The sequence below is a fragment of the Poecilia latipinna genome, unplaced genomic scaffold (genome assembly GCF_001443285.1).
Source record: "Poecilia latipinna isolate Pla-1442-1.1 unplaced genomic scaffold, P_latipinna-1.0 Scaffold47, whole genome shotgun sequence".
In the NCBI taxonomy this organism is placed as follows: Eukaryota; Metazoa; Chordata; class Actinopteri; order Cyprinodontiformes; family Poeciliidae; genus Poecilia; species Poecilia latipinna.
In genome coordinates this window covers 43700-58345 of record NW_015112663.1, presented here as the reverse complement: position 1 = coordinate 58345, position 14646 = coordinate 43700, and the positions used below count along the sequence as shown (strand labels likewise).

General features: G+C 38.4%; 1 protein-coding gene across 1 annotated transcript; it reads right to left on the bottom strand.

Annotated features, from left to right (window-relative positions):
- Positions 1-7764: 7764 nt before the first annotated feature.
- On the bottom strand, positions 7765-13563 carry LOC106958213 (protein unc-119 homolog B-like). Its single transcript, XM_015050001.1, has 5 exons — positions 12851-13563; positions 11202-11315; positions 10938-11037; positions 10631-10803; positions 7765-8949 (listed from the first exon to the last, which is right to left on the bottom strand). The coding sequence occupies exons 1-5, from the start codon at positions 13080-13082 to the stop codon at positions 8837-8839; spliced, it is 732 nt and encodes a 243-aa protein (XP_014905487.1). The 5' UTR covers positions 13083-13563; the 3' UTR covers positions 7765-8836.
- Between the last annotated feature and the right edge of the window lie 1083 nt (positions 13564-14646).

Here is a 14646-nt window from a genome sequence, read left to right as displayed (position 1 = left end):
GTGATTCTGGCAAAAGCAAAAAAAATAAAAAATAAAAAAAAAATATATATTTTTTGCCAAATGAATAACTTCAGACCTTATTTTAGGAAGGTCATAAAATGTTTCTTTTTTTTCTATACACACAGAAGTCTACAAAGTGTAGCTTGAATTTAGAATCAGTCACCACAAGACAACAGCTTGTAGGAACAAGTCTTCTTCTGAGGCTCTTTAAGTTTTGACCAGCTAGGGAGTTATAGTCGTGGGACTGGATGAATAAGAGCTTTTTTTTCCAAGTCTTGCCACAGATTCTCATGAATTTTCTTCTCTGGACTTTAACTAGGCCTCTCTAATATATAAATTTTAATCTGGTGTACCTCCGGTTGTGTGTTTAGGGAAGAAGTTCTGATTTGAAGTAAGCTTCTATCATGATCTATTGTCTCTTACAGCTTCTAATGGATTTGCCTGCACAGGATAGACTTATATGTGACTCATTCTGTCTTAACATAAACTCTGTCCCTGCCAACTACAAGCATCCCCACAGCATGATACTGCCATCACCATGTGAGGTTGTCATTACAGTGTGCTCAGGGTGGTTTTTATGACCAAAACACCTTCTTCAGTGTGTATGCTGTGTCTCTCACATGGCTAGGGGCTCCCTGTTGTGTACCTTGACCTTCCTGACGTTCTTTGTTAACCAATGTTCTCCCACAAACCTAATTGGATGATTACAGGAAGCCTTTCCTTACACTGGGTTTTAATTATGGCAAATCATTGTAAAAAGCGGTAATATAAACATGCATGCCACACTTTTCAGTTTTTAATTCGTAAAATATTGAGGAAAGCATCTATAATTTTCCGTCAGAATTAATATGCCATGTGAAATCCCACTAAGACACACTGATGTCTGCGGTCGCAATGCGCTAAAATGTAGAAAAGTTCAAGGGGAATACTTTTGCAAGCCACTGCATGATCTCACGCTGCGTTTGAAAAGGGTAGCTGCGATTATGAATGTAGTGTATTCTTTTTCACGTGGAGGCTGATGCTTACTCATATTTACAGTAGACGCCTCATCCGACCTCTTCCGGTGGGGAAACCGGTGAAGTCACGGGGCAAGTGTTGGGAATCGCACAACTGCACACACAGATGCAGTCACGACCGTTCCCGAGACCATCGTCGTGCTGACCTAGAAGACGAGGCTGCACGGTGACTCATCGGTTCTTTTGCGGGTGATGTCGCTCGAACACACGATGGAGCTCACGCCAGGGCGCTGGAGCAGGGTGGGAGCAAGGCAGAAAAAAAGTGAAATCAGATACAGGAAGAGAAAATGAGGAGGAGGATGAGCAGAGAAGCTTGGCTGGCTGGCTGGCTGGCTGGCTGGCTGGCTGGCTGGCTGGCTGGCTGGATGGATGGATGGATGGATGGATGGATGGATGGATGGATGGATGGATACCTGGAGGTGGGGACTGTGGGGGGGAAACAAGAAGTCCATACAAGCTGCTTCTAAACACACTCCGTGTATCTCTTTTAATCCTTTTTCCACTCCCCCCTCCATTTCTTTTCATGGGACCTATCATCACCATTCCTAGCTTCTATTTATAGGACACCACTGTCCCCCTGTCCCCCCTGCCTATGTGCAGTGTGTGTTTGTGTGTGAGAAAGAGAAAGAGAGAGAGTGTGTGTGTGAGAGAGAGAAAGTATGTCTGTTTTAAGGAGAACCTTAAGAAAGCATTGTCTCTTAACTCTTAATCTCAGCGTGATTTGACTCACTGAACAGAATCTAGGCGGAAGGCAGGTGTGTTTGTGTGTACATAAAAGGAAGGGTTAAATGAGCTCGAGTTATCCCACCTTTCCCGTCGTTTCCGGCATGCATGTGTGAGTGTGTGTGTTGACTCCTACCTGACTCCTAAAATGTAAACCACAAAGACCTGGGAATACACAAATCATTCCTGGAAAGTGTTTGTTTTAGGGGTTTTTTTGTTGTTTTTTGGGGGGGTTTTTTTGCTTTGGCTGGAGATGTGCCTGCACATGTGCCTATGCTAATTCTGAAGAATCGGACGGGAAACGCCGAGATTCCTTTTGTACCAACACGCCGTTCGGTGCTGAACAGCTGTTTGGACATGTGCACTGCGGCATGCAGGCCCTTCGAGCCTGATGGAGGACTGTGGTTATTGATTTATGAGCCCTGGTTTGTGGTCTAATCACCAACTGACACATTTGGTCATCACACTATAAACTATTAGTTAAGGCAGACATGCCATTAGCACTTGCAGTGAATAATGGACCACTTAAATAAATATCTAAGCGTTTCAAAGAGATGCATTGATGCTGTAGGTACAGTTGAGACCTCGTTTTTATTTGTATGTGTTTTGATTAAAAATTGACATTTAGCCAGACTAAGCTTTTCCTTGTTTAGGTCGGCTAAGATTATATAAATGATGTCCACACAATTTTGACAAAGAGTAAATGATGATTTGAAAGCTGCTAGTGGGTGAAATATAGGGACACCTGTAGATATATTTTTAAGACACATTTTAAATAAACTGCTTTGTTTTGTGCCTTCACTGAACAATAAAAAAAGTCAACAAAAACCTGACTTGTGGCCTCCACTATGAAATTGTCCAGCTATCTTCAAGAAGGAGAGGAGTTCTGTGTACTAGAGATTAATTTATTTTGGAGCAAAATGTGCGTCAATCCCGAGAACAAAAAGTAAATATCTTGTGAAGATGCTGACTAAAGCTAGACAGCGGAAGCAAGTCTTTTAGCAACACGGTCTGAAAGGCCATACAGAGAGAATGAGTCATTACTCTAAAGGCAACTTAACATGCTGCATTTCAGATTGTAAACAGACTCAGGGACAAAGACCTTGACTTTGGAGACATGTCATGTGGCGTCATGAGACTAAAATTGACACAAATGGGTCTTCAAAATGGACAATGACCCTAACCATAGCCCCCAATTAGTTACGAAGTGGCTTAACAGCAACAAAGTCAATGTTTTGGAGTGGCCATCACAAAGACCTGTTACTAGTTACAATCACACTGAAAAACAATATAAATAATTTCGCTAATCATAACTGATCTAAAACACAATTTTTTAGTCCGATTTAGTGTCAGTCACTGAAAAAAAAAATATTTTACAGTAGAAGAACTAATAAACGTGACCGGGATAAAAAAGGTTTTAAATGTAACGAACACAGCAACGGTTACAAGAATTAAATGTCAGATAGCACCATATTAACTTTTTGATGGTTTTCAAGCTTATTTATTTTTCTAAAAGTGTTGCCAGGCTGGTATTTCCCCTGACAATTAAGATTTGCAAAGTTATTTTCCTTTTAAATTGTTTATAACTGGTCACACAACGATTATAGATTTCAAAGCTGTTGAGCCTTTAATACAATGAACAACAATAATAATAACTTTCTTTACACACATAAAAAAAAAAACTACAAAAAAATGCAATGCAATGTCATTTTTCAGTTTTGTTTTTTAACAGATCCATAAACAAATAAACCCAAATCCATTCTTTTCATCTGCACTGGACAAAGGTAACATTTTAATATTATTGACCATAACTAATATTACAGTTTTTTTCTAGTACTTACAAGTAACTTTTAACCCTTTGACGTCACACACTTCCCAGGACTTCCGGCGTGGCACGTCGAAGAGAATGGCGCACAGGAGTAGATGTATTTTCACGTATGTTTTTGTTTTTATCGGTCCACAGTGAGTGCAGCCATTCAGCATGACAGTGAAGCGATTAGGAACTTGTGAAGAATTATACAACCTCGGGTTTTTGTTGTAATATTTCCTACAAGGGACACATTACATTGGCGGAATGGTCGCTGCGGTTCTTACTCTCTCTGTAAGAAATCCGCCATCTTTACAAACGGGAAAGAAAGCTCTTGAACAGGGGACCAATCAGGTGAGTTCAGGGGGAAATGGGGCGTGGCCAGGGGCGTGTCCTAGAGCGTGGCAGGACGGGAGGGGCCGAGGGAGAGGAAAATACTGCATTGGACGTTGAGATTTTTTTTCATTTGCGTTACCTCGTAAAACTTTTGCGTTTCCTCGCAATATGCGTACTGAAATATTTGCTTGTCTATTTTGTATACAGTCACAAATGTCAACTTAAAATTTCAAATGTAAATTCCCCATGTCTCCTAGGGGGCGCCTAAGGTTCTCACAAACTTATCTTCCTAAAACGTATAAAAAAAAAAGAAAAAAAAATAGAACTTCATTTAAAATTGTAAACATAATGCAACAACTTCCTCTAATCGGATTAAATTTTATTTACAAATAAAATTTAATTCATAATAAAAACAAAGTACACCTGCATGATCTAACATTATTCAAACATAATTACAAAAACCACACACATACCAAAAACATATGATACTTATTAACAGGACTATGACCTAAAGAGGCGAGCTTTTCTATTTGCCATGAAAGTAAAATGTTAATCATTGTAAGATCCAGAAATGCAATCTCCTCAACTGCTACCCCCAGCAGCCTTTTGGCATGCAGCCCATGTAATCACACTTCCGCTACCGTGTGCTTTCCTCTTTAGAGCATGTGTTTGCTGGTTCTACACCCAACTGATTTGGAAGAAACCTTTCCCCGCTGAGCTAAGTATGTTAGAGTAAATATGTTACTGTGCTTTTTAGAAAAGTATAATCCCGCAGTTTTAAGTACCGTTATGTAATCTGAGCCGAACTGTGAACTGTTGCAGAAAGTCTTGTTTCTAATCCCATCTTTTGTGTAAAGTTTAAACCACAGGACTGTTGAAGCTGAATTGTGAAAGTAGCTCAATGTTCATGGCATCGTTGTAGGAGCCTTTCCAAAGCAGCATATTTATTTATTGAATTACTGATTCTTGTCATTTTTTCCCCCCTTATATTTCAAGGTAATTTTTTATGGTTCTGTTCACTGGTTTCAATATGGAACTCACAGGCAGATTACTTAGAGACACTGGATTTAATAGCCATGGTAAAAACACATGAGTACAAAACATCAGTTTTAATTTAATTTATGAAGATTGTCAGTAAAGACAGTAGAAACATTTAAAAAAAAAATAACAGAACCATTTTAACTGATTAGATTACAGATCTGATACAAATTTAACACTATTTACTTCCATTGTGTTCTTTATGTTATTGTGTCTTTTACTTTACTATTTAAACATATGCATCTCACACAATTAGAGATTGTAGGATTTTTGTGTGAAATGCTTCCTAAAAATGACCCTTCACTTAGTGTTTTCCTTTCATTTTAAGTTTCTAAGATTTATGTTTTGTGGCAGTTTTGTAGTCAGGAAACAAAAAAGAAGTAAAGTTGAGAGCTTATAGTCACAAAAAAAATAATAAACCTCAAAAAAACTAAACTGTGCCTCAAACATGATTTCTTGATCCTGGTGTTGCTTTGTACTGTGACATTGTACGTGTCAGAGCAGCTCCAAAAATCACTTATTTCTGCTGTAAAATTGAAAACTTTGCTCACTTCCTGTTTGCATAACCTCATAGCCGCAGCTGCAACAACACACTCACAGTCTGGGACATCTCAGTGGGTCATCAGAAGTTGCCTTTTATCTCAAAACCCAAAATTCGACGGAATAATACAGGTTGTTGCGCATAGGTGCTGTAAAGGAGCAGAGAAAGGTGAGAGGTGGGCCCACAAGGGCCAGTTATAGGGAGATGGTGAGGATTTAGATGAAAAAGAGGTGAAGGAAAACAGCATACAAAGAGGAGCAACAGGGATAAAATGAGGAAGAAAGAGCAAATAAAAACAGAGGGCTGTGCGTATCGTCATTGTGTGTATGTGTGCTTGTGTGTCCGACTGTGTATGTGTGTGCAGCTGTGCCGAGTCGGAGCGAAGGGAGGCGTGAGCAGAGGGGGTCTATTGTGGGTCTTTGTGTGGCTCTTCTCTGGGAAAGTGGAAACTCAACACTTCTCTCCAGAGGTCTGGTTACCAGGTGAGAGAAGAGGAAAGAAAAGAGAGAGGCAGAGAGAGAAAAACAGAGTGAGAGTAAGAGCTGCATAGGTGTGGAGAGAAACAGACACGGAGAAGGGCAGAGGAGACTGGAAGAGTCGGAGCATGGGAGCAAGAAGTAAAGGAGTAAAAGAAAAGAGAGAGAAAGAGCAAAACAACGAGAATAAAAATAGAAAAACTGGATTTTAAGCTCAGATAGTCAGTTAAAATAAATATCAGAGTTCATTTCGATGTTGTGCAACTTATGTTTATTCCAAAATAGACATAAGTTGTTCACAGTCTTTTACCATTTCTATTCTGTCCAGAGTGAAACGGACCCATCTATTAGCACTAACACATCTGGCTATGTAGCAGCATAAGCATAACAGTAGGAATGCTTATTACATTATTTTAAATAATAATAATAATAATAATAACAATAATAATAATAATAATAATAATAATAATAATAATAATAATAACGTTTATTAGGGAAATGTAAAAGGAAGTAAAAAACTATTTTTGGAAACAAAAAAAACATATATATATATATATATATATATATATATATATATATATATGTATATATATATAGTGATTTATTATTATTTCTTCAGCGGTCTCTTCCAGAAAAGTGTAAATAGTAGTGGTTGTAAAATACCTCCCCCCAGTGGCCATTCGTGGAAACTCAATGACCCTACAAAAAGCATCTTTTTAAAATCTCCATCCATCTTAAGATGTTCATAAAAAAAATTTAATTTCTCAACTAATTCTTGTTTTAATCACATAAATTAGCATTTTCTGCAGCAAACAACATATCTCAAACTGCAGGATAGTAGCTATGCAGCCTGATGCGAAGACACTTTGCTAGCCAATGTCAAACTTGGTAATGCTTTAATTGTTGCTTACCATCAAACATTGGCAAAAACATAATTTTAAAGCCCATTTAAATAGGGCCTTCTCCTAAATTCAACTTTATCAAAGACATAGCTCAGTACAAAAGCTTTAAGGTCACTAGCAAGGTAACTTTCCATCAACAACTTATCTTTCTTTGCCCTTTTCTCTGTACATTTTTACACCATTGTTTTGCCTACTTTCCTTACACATATGCTTTGGAAGTTTCGAATTAAATGAAATCTTTGTCTGTATCAAACATATTAAAAACTAATTTCAGGACAGAAAAAAAAATTGACCTTTGGTTTAACTTTTTCCCACGCATGGGAAATGAAACAATAAGGACACATGATGTATCTGAAAATGTCTATTTATTGACTCAGTTCTTTTTTTAATTATTATTTTTACAAACTATATTTATTTATATATGTATATATTTTACAAACAACTTAAGCCTCAAACACCAACATTTTAACAAAGCATAAAGAGGAAATACAACAGTCCACGTTAAAGAAACAGGAAACAAATTCATTTTCCAACATTTGTCAACTTGTCTTTAGTGGTAACTTTAAAATTGAAAGTTACTGTCAGATATAAAGTAATATCTGAGCTATGATTACTAGAACGAGATTTAAAAAGGACATAGCTTTGTTTATTTACCTGTTACGAAACCACAAGAAGAAAAGACAGAATGTTGAAAGTGAAGGTGAAAACAACTCAAGATAATTTTTCAAGAAAAACAAAAAATTTAAATGCTGAAATATGTTGAGCTTCCCACAATTAAACCAAGATAATGGCAAAAAGAAAAACTGCAGGGGAAAAATGCAAAGCAGAAAAAAAGAAAACAGGAAAAAAGGACACAATAAAATAAAAAAGTAAACAAACTGCTTCGATAAAACAGCAGTTTCACTATTTTCTCTTTTTTTCTTCACACACACACTTTCAACATTTCGACTCATCGTGACATTAACAATTGTCTTTATCACCGTTCAAGTTTATTCTTGATATTTTAAACATTCTCGAATGAGAAACATTTTTTAACACTCCATCACTTTAAAACAAACAAACAACCAAACAAAAAAATCTCCAACATTTACTTAATCTCCCAAATGAATCTTGGTACATTATTTTTTTTTTTTTAAATTACATATATTTAAATCATATCATCACATGCTTCATGATATCAACACTCTGTTTTGTTTTGTTTTTTTACAGGTCATCATAAGAATTAAAGCAGAGTTTAGCTGTTACCTGATCTTGTTTCATGTTACAATCAAACAGGCGTATATTTAAAAGGGAAAAAAAAAACCCTTTGATGAGACTCGGCACTAGTGTGGACGTGTCTCTTTGTATAGAAATGAAAGGGACGCAGAGAGGAGAATGCAGGAGTAACCGCGTGTGTTTGACATGAGTGTTTTTTTGTGGATGGTTTCTCTTTTTCACCCCCCTCCTGTCTCCCCTGATGTTGTCTGGAGTGGATTGTGGAGGCGGCAGCTCTGAGAACAGCTGCTTCTGACAAACACTATGGGTGCCACTTGGGGATTGAGTGTGTGTGTGCGTGTTCACATGTGTGTGATTTCTATAGTAGCTGGGACACTTAAAAGGAGTCTGATTATCCGTCCAATAGCTGTTTGACCTGTTTTAAACATATGCTACACAGCCACTAGTGATTAGCCCTCTTTTTTTTTTTTCTTTTTTTTTTAAGTATCAAAGAGATCTTGTCGATATTTAAAACTAAATGAAGCAATATGGAGTTTCTTCCCGTTTGTACGTCAGAGTCAAGACTACCATCGACTTCCAGCAAAATAAAACGCACTGAGAATGAAAACAAACGACCGGCGTCGAACCTTTGCGGACACGAGAGAGAGGCCGCTCGAACACGGCTGCAGGGGTGTGTGCATGTGTGAACGTCTGAGCTGAATGTTCTGCATTATGCATGCATGTGTGTACACGTCTGTCAACAGATGTGAGCAGCGGACGCCGCCATGCGAGGGTGCCGGCTATCATTGTCCTCCGTTGTAGGCGTAGTCAGCCTTGTTGTGCATGACCAGTCTGTTGTCGACAAAGTAGAAACTATCCGACCGCGTTTCGTAAGGACACTCCACCATCTGACGAACTGCAAGACAGACAGTACGTGCATGTTAGCGAACCGGCATTGGCGTTTTCGCCTCAAATGAAACTGGATTTCTCTTTCTTCTTAGAATCCCTGATGACATATTCAACCCTTCTCATTACTTTCTCGATACAGTGAGAATGTAGAGAATGTATTAGTTAAGCGAGAAGACAATATGTTAAATGATTTGCCGATATTATAAGCCAGATCTTGACGTCACTTTTCTGCAGATATTTCTGTTGAGCTCAGGCTTTAAATAGAAGATCTGCAAAAAATCAGAGGACTGCCTGGCTGGCTGGGAAACAACCATATTTAGACAACAGGATAAATGTCTAGCAATCCAAATGTTGTTCACAACAATGTGGTTCCATATTTATTCAGTTCCATAAAATCAAATTCCACATTTTTCCAAACTGTAGGAACTGTCTATGTGCAGTGGACGGTAACTGCAATCAGGTTAATTCTTGGGAAAATTGAATTTGGCTCATCTGGAAATAAAAAAAGCACAAAAAAACAGGTTGGTGCACTTCATAACATTATTTTATGTTTTTTTTTTTTTTTTTTTTGTTTGTTTTTTCCCCAGTGGAACAGCATAAAAATTTATGAATTTTTTTTTGTTTTCATCACTAAAACCTGCGGTTGCGACAAGGGTGATGAACTCTGTCAACTTGCTCTTCCACAGGACGCACTTTTAGGTTTTATCTTGGAACGCAGCATTGCAACATTAGTTTTACCTATATCTAATCACCAAAGATTGTTAAACAATGTCCAAATAACATGACAAGTAATGGACTAAAAGTGAAGCCTGTGATTTACTGAGTTTGTATTACACAGAAGAATCATGATGCTCCTCTGTTGCCATCAGCTGGTTCACCACGTCTGTCCTATTGGCGATGTGAGTGAAACCATTGAGAACTATTTGCTCCAAATGTGTCCAATGTCTTTTCAACAAAGGAGCCAAAATCCTAGTTATGTTTTACATAAGCAGAAGAAGAAATAGGACAACAATTAGGCATCTTCTGAATGTTTGCACACTTTAGAGCCTGGGCTCGGGCGTTTATCCTATTATCATTTATCATGATACATTTCTTACTTTGATAAAGATTTTGATTTATCCTTGTGACGGTAAATTCTAATTCATTTGCCAGCTTTACTATTTTCTCCACCGTTTCTTCGATAAGAGCGCCAATAAATATCTGTAAGTTTGAAGATATGATTAAATGCAGCTGCTGTGTTCAGTTTAGAAATATAAATCATACTTCTTTACAAATGGGAATGTTTTTCAAGAGCAGTGTTTGTGTTTGTTCGTCTTTGAACCATGCAGTCACGGCTGTACAACTACCTAAGAAGAAGTCATAAATTGTTCTTATCACTTTTATCATTATCACAGCTGTAAAAAACTCAGGAAATCAGTTCTGTACTTGTTGGATAAAATAATATCTGATCTCTGCGAGTTAAAGAAAAAACAAAAAATCTAAGCTTGAACGATCATCTCTAAAGCATAAACTACAAACATACTTCATCATTTCATTGTACCTGTGCAAGTCCAAGCCTGTTGAACTCGGCTCAGCTCTCCAGTACTTATCTTCTATCAAAGGTAAAAAATGGTAAATGACCTGTGTTTGTTTAGCCTCTTTTTTTCTTTCTTTTTTTTTTTCTTTTTTTTTTTGTCCACGGGACTCACCGAGGGTCTCAGAAAGCTGGGGGAACTCGTAGATGTGTTCACAGGTGTTACGGCTGCTCGGGATGCAGAAGCCGAAGTCGAAGTCGAAGCTCTTGAGCAGGTGATCGCAAAAGTAGTGCCTCTCGATCATGCGGAAGTTGTTCAGGGGCCGGTTCCCGACTGTGAATTCCACCCTGTGATCGAATGGAGAAAAGAAAAGCTGCGATGTTACAGCTGTAAAAATGTCACTATCATCGGTGCACGCTGAATAAAAAATAAGGAACACAATTGCTTGACTGCTTTCAAGCTGCATGTGTGAGTCACTCACGTAGCTCCCACAGTCCTCAGTCGCAGGAAAGCCGGCGTAAACTGGTAGCGAACAAATCGACCCGCCGTGCCATCTCCTTCGCCGTGCTCCTCATCGTCGTCTGACAGCAAAGAGCAACACAGTTTGCAGCATAATAAACAGGTTTGGGGTTAAATTTCCAAACAGGCTGTGACCTATTTATTGCTGTCGGAGGAGCCAAGGCGTCTATTTTTAAGTGAAACCGAACAGAAATAGAACAGCGCAAAGAACAGTGAAATGTAGTACCTGAATGCGGAGGTTTGGCAATCTCAAACAGAACGGTGTTGGTTTCCAGGTCTCTGATTTTAAAACGTACAAAGTCAATGTTGTAGATGTTGTCCTCGGGTTTACAGAGGTATCCTGCAACCACAACACGCAGAGGACGGGAGTTACAATGTTTGGATAAAAACAAGCAAATATAGCACCAGTATTGATAGGACTAAATCAGACAAAACATCTCTGTCTCAGTTGGGATTACCAAAAAAATATTTCTGTCTCTAAATGCCAAATTAACGAGAAAGGAATTTGTTTTGATAATCCATTTCCTTAGTATTTGATCGGCCTTTTACGTTTTCTGATTTGGCTCAAATGTCTCAGGTACTGAAAAAAGTCTCTGACAATAGTTTACATGAATGTTGGTTCAATCCTCTTGAAACACCTTTTTTGCTTTGCCTTGTTGTTGAACTTAGGTCTTTGTTATGACCACTTCAAAACACTGACTTTGCAATGCATTCGAAGGTGGGCCTCCGATTAGCTCCAAAGGTTCTAAATGAACCTACCAAAACCATCAATCATTATCCAGGCTTTCTCGGATTGTTTAAAGGTACAGAAACCTTAATGTACACAGTCTGTACTGCACTGAAAATCAAATAAAATTATGTTTAAACACAGCCACGCTGACATATGAATCTACAGTAATAAAGCCATAAAAGAAAGATAAGAAAACCTCTGAGGCTACTGTCTCCATTATTATGGCGTTACACTGAACAAAAGGTACAGGACAAGGGCTCCAGAGCTGCAGACATTAGCTTAAGACAAAATTGAAATGAGCGATGTTCTTAGATATTATGGTAGCTTGAAGTATTCCTTCGGTATAGCATACAACATAGAATTTCAAAGACATTATTTCACTGAAGGGATAAGAAATATATTTTTCGTTAAGTCTTTATTTTTCTATTTATTCAGTTTTTTCCGCCTTCATTGTACACACATATCTAAATGGCTTTAATAACCCATTTTTTCCAACTAAATTAAATGTTATATTTGTTATTTTAGTTCTATTGTTTTATTTATTCTTAAGCTTAAGTAAAAAGACATATAAGAGTATTTTTTTAAAAAAAATATTACAATAAAGAGAAGTGTAGCGCTTTAAAGGCCCCTGACTCCTGGAACAGAAATAGTACAAGATGATTCTTCTTTATGGTTGTTTATCACAGAACAGTCACTAAAAACAAAAAAACACAGCTTGCAGTTATTAACATTTCAATGTTGTCTCCACAGCTTCAAAAGCTGTAAATGTAGGCCATGACTTAACCAAGATAGTGTATAGCAGAGAAGGCCACGCTGCTCCGATACTGACTGTTTTCATCTTTGAACATGACAATATACATGATTTCACCACAACCCACACTACAGCACAAATAAAGTTATTACACTGTCATAATTGCTCCTATTAACACACACGCCCAGTGTCGTCTTCTTTAACTGTTTAAATATAGAAACAGTAAAGATTACCTATGACGCAAAACACTTGTTTGTGTTTCTAATAATGCCATTGCAATGAGATGCAGTGAATCATAGCTCGTTTCCTTGTTTCCGTTTCTAAATTATCAGTATTTACGCCCTGTTGTTCTGTAATTCAGCATGTCTCGCCCGTAATAAAAGCGACCCCAAACCTCTCGTAGCGACTCGCAGTCCCAGAACATCCTCCGGAGAGATGTGCCCACTCTTCGTCCGGAGCTCTTCCTCCGTCACGGGCCTGCTCTCCACCTGGCTTCGCCGGGACTTGAGCCTCTTCAAGACGCCTCCGCCGGGCTTGCGGTCCCGCGTAGGGGCAGCAGAACCGTGCCCGCCGCTGGAGACATTTTCAGCAACAGGCGCGTCGCTGCGGGCTTTGGCTCCGCTCATCGCTGCTGACTGAGTCTGTCTCGGCTTCACCTGCGTCTTTCAACCCGGCCAGCGTCTGCTCTTCACTCCCTTCCTCTGACAAAACGCTGGAATAAGAAGCGGAGGACGAGGAAGATGGCGTCGCAGATGTCGAATGTCGAGATAGCTGTCGGTGAACGGTCAAGCTCTTGTTTTTGTAAGCACATGCTGTACGGTTGCCATGACAACTGGCTCTACGAGCACCGAGGATGTAGAAGCGCTGTCTGGTAATGTCCACGAGGGGGCGAGAGAATGCAGGAAATGAAGGATAAACCAATCAGTTTAAATAGAATCCATTAGTTCTAGTTCAGTACTTGTTTCTAATTATTTTGAACTTTCAAATCGACGTAGATAGACAATAACTACCTAGTAAATACATCTGATCCTTTGTTTCAGTGGTGCTCCAAGTTTTTATCATGTAGGGCAAAATTGTTATCTCAAAGGTAGTCACATGCCCAGGCAATGTTTTAAGTAAATAATTAGGCCTGATATGTAATAAAGCAAATACATTACAATATCCATAGTATTTGTAAGTTTGTGTGATAAAGAAAAAAAAAAGTCTAACCCTAGATAGATAGATAGATAGATAGATAGATAGATAGATAGATAGATAGATAGATAGATAGATAGATAGATAGATAGATAGATAGATAGATAGATAATTTTTGTTTTAGTTGTTTCTAACAATAGATTTAATATATCTGATCTAGCGTATTTTGATTTTTATTTACTTATTTGTGCTTCAGTGATTGCTAATGGATCAACCATGTTGTTTTAGTTATATAACGCATCCACACCTTAGGTCAACCAAATGCTTCCTCACCCTTTGAATTACCCGAGAGGTCCCTTTGGTTTTAAGATTTCCTGAGCTTGCTCCCCTGTTTCCTTCTCCCAGGCCCATAAAAGCAACGCAAATTAACATTGTAAAGGCTCAGGTGTCATGCAAATTCGTGTTTACTGTGTGTGAGGCCTGGAACAGGGCAGTTCCTGTTCCGACGCCTCCTCAGCAACATCCACAAAAGCGCAACACAGATCCAATTCCTTTTCACTGGTGAGTAAAGTGGCTTTTCTCTTCAATTAGAACCCGTTCATCCAGTCCATTGAAAACTAAACTACAGGGACGCTGAAAATTCACAGACACAACTTCTGCTTAAACTTTTCAAAATAAGGGCTACAGTTCTTCTTTTCATTCAGACTTAAGAGCAGAAATGTTAAGAAAGACTGACCATTCATTGTATTCTGGTTATGGCAGGAGTTACGTATATCACCGTTATAGCACCACTGGAAAAGTTGTCAAGTTTTACAAACGTGTTTATAGAAATATGTGACTTTTCATTTTACTTTGTGAGGTCAGACACTCTGGGGCAAGATATGTGTATGCATGCTGGAGCAAAAGTTTATTTCTCTGAATTCAGCCAAGGCCCCGCCCCTGAAAAGCAACATGGAACAACAATCCTTTTCCACCAAAACTTTACAAGTACTCATTGCAGGAGGCAAGCTCCAAACTTTAAATCTTCATATTAAATATAGTACATTATGTTTCACT